Consider the following 1,666-nt stretch of genomic DNA (forward strand, 5'->3'; position numbering starts at 1 on the left):
AGACAGACATGGACTTGATGTGAGAAAACCAAAGTTCCAGTTGAAGTGTTAACGAGTTCTTTGGTTTCAGTGATTGCTGTGGTAAAGATTACTCTCAATACTTCGCTTACACTTTCAAGTAGTACTTCACATAACCGTTGGGGTTGGTATCAGAGTTGCTTCTAGTTCATTTAAGCCATGATCTTGTCTTTCAGGTAATTTGCCGCCTCGTTCAGCGTAATGGTATATATTAAGGCCATGATTACTTGATAATGTTTTATTTAAGCACCTTAAACGAAATAGATTTTTTGGAAAAGTGCAATACAGATACAGTTTGATTTGATTTGATGACCTCAAACTCTGGTTGGAAGTTTGATAAAACCTGGTGTTCTGGCTCAGTCAATTATGGGTTATGACAAGTCTGTTTGGTCAGAAATGTAGTTTTTAATGTTTTGTTCAAAGCTGTGAACAAATATGACAAAGAAGAAGAGAACCTCTGAAGTAACTTGAAGGAGGAGCTGCTAACCACAGGAAACTGAAGGATTTCTGTCTCGTTTCTCTCGTGTCTGTGACAGAAAACACTGAGAGAAGAAGAGACAGAGAAGAGCAGAGGAGAGAACAATGTTTGACTTCACATCACTTCTCTTCCCTCTGATTCTGACATGGATGCTCACATTTACAGGTAAGAAACATGACAGAGATTCAAACATGACCTTTCTGAAAGCATGGAACATGACTTGTTGTGTTCTTCATGCTAATGAGAGCAGGCTGCTAACCACATTGACTTCAGTGTATTCTTTAAACATGCATGTTAAATATCTAGTCTAAGATGTTCATCAGAACTGAACATGTTTGTGTTTCTCTCTTTCTCTAAACTGTAGACGCTCAAACATTCAGAAACAAGAATGTCAGAGTTGGAGATGAAGTCACTTTGAAGTGTGGAAATGCAAATGATTTCAGTGATGGATGTTCCTGGATCACATGGTTGTACAGTAATTCAACCAACCCAGCAACTACCCTGTTTGAACACGGGAAGATTCTCAAAGATGTTGGATCTAAATCAGACAGACTGAATGTTACAGAGAAATGTTCTCTGGTTATAAAGAAGATCACAGATGAAGATGCTGGAACATACAACTGCAGACAGTTCAGCACATCAGGACAAATGGAGACAGAATTTCAGGTACAACTGACCGTCAGAAACGGTAAGTTTTATTTCAATATTTGAAGCTTTAGATCTGTGAAAATGGGACTGAAACATAGAGCAAGTGATTTACCAAATGAAGACTTCTATTGTTTACTGATCTTTTCTAGTTAAAAAATCTAAATATAAAAATTATTCTGTCAAACATAAACCAAAACCGTTTTTGAAGTTTTTTAAAAAACACGTTTTCTCCATTACGTCAGATGATACTTGTTTCATCAAACTTCTGCTTTCTCCTTTAGAAAATGACACAAGATCTGCCAGAAAAGAACTAAACTAACATTTAAACTTTCTTCCGCATTTACATCTGCAGCTGACTCCTCAGCAACCACAGGATCAGTTCTGCAAACATTGAAACCATCAGCTGCACCAGATAATTTCACCAATACAAGTATGTCACATATGAATTCCAAGAGAGAAGAAAGTGGGATGCTTTCACTGCTAGTTTCTTTTAAGTCTTTAAATAATGTAAGGCTTAGATTT

At 36.9% G+C, this 1,666-nt stretch overlaps 1 protein-coding gene across 1 annotated transcript in view; it reads left to right on the forward strand.

Moving 5' to 3' along the window:
* Positions 1–6: 6 nt before the first annotated feature.
* The window catches only part of LOC112159423, a 3,159-nt gene continuing 1,499 nt past the window's right edge, over positions 7–1,666 (forward strand). The window contains exons 1-4 of the mRNA XM_036213025.1: positions 7–81; positions 555–661; positions 861–1,184; positions 1,497–1,574. Of these exons, the coding sequence (XP_036068918.1) occupies positions 601–661; positions 861–1,184; positions 1,497–1,574 (463 nt within the window). The 5' untranslated portion in view covers positions 7–81; positions 555–600. The remainder of the gene's footprint in view (positions 82–554; positions 662–860; positions 1,185–1,496; positions 1,575–1,666) is intronic.

The sequence above is a fragment of the Oryzias melastigma genome, linkage group LG7 (assembly GCF_002922805.2).
Source record: "Oryzias melastigma strain HK-1 linkage group LG7, ASM292280v2, whole genome shotgun sequence".
NCBI classification, from domain to species: Eukaryota; Metazoa; Chordata; class Actinopteri; order Beloniformes; family Adrianichthyidae; genus Oryzias; species Oryzias melastigma.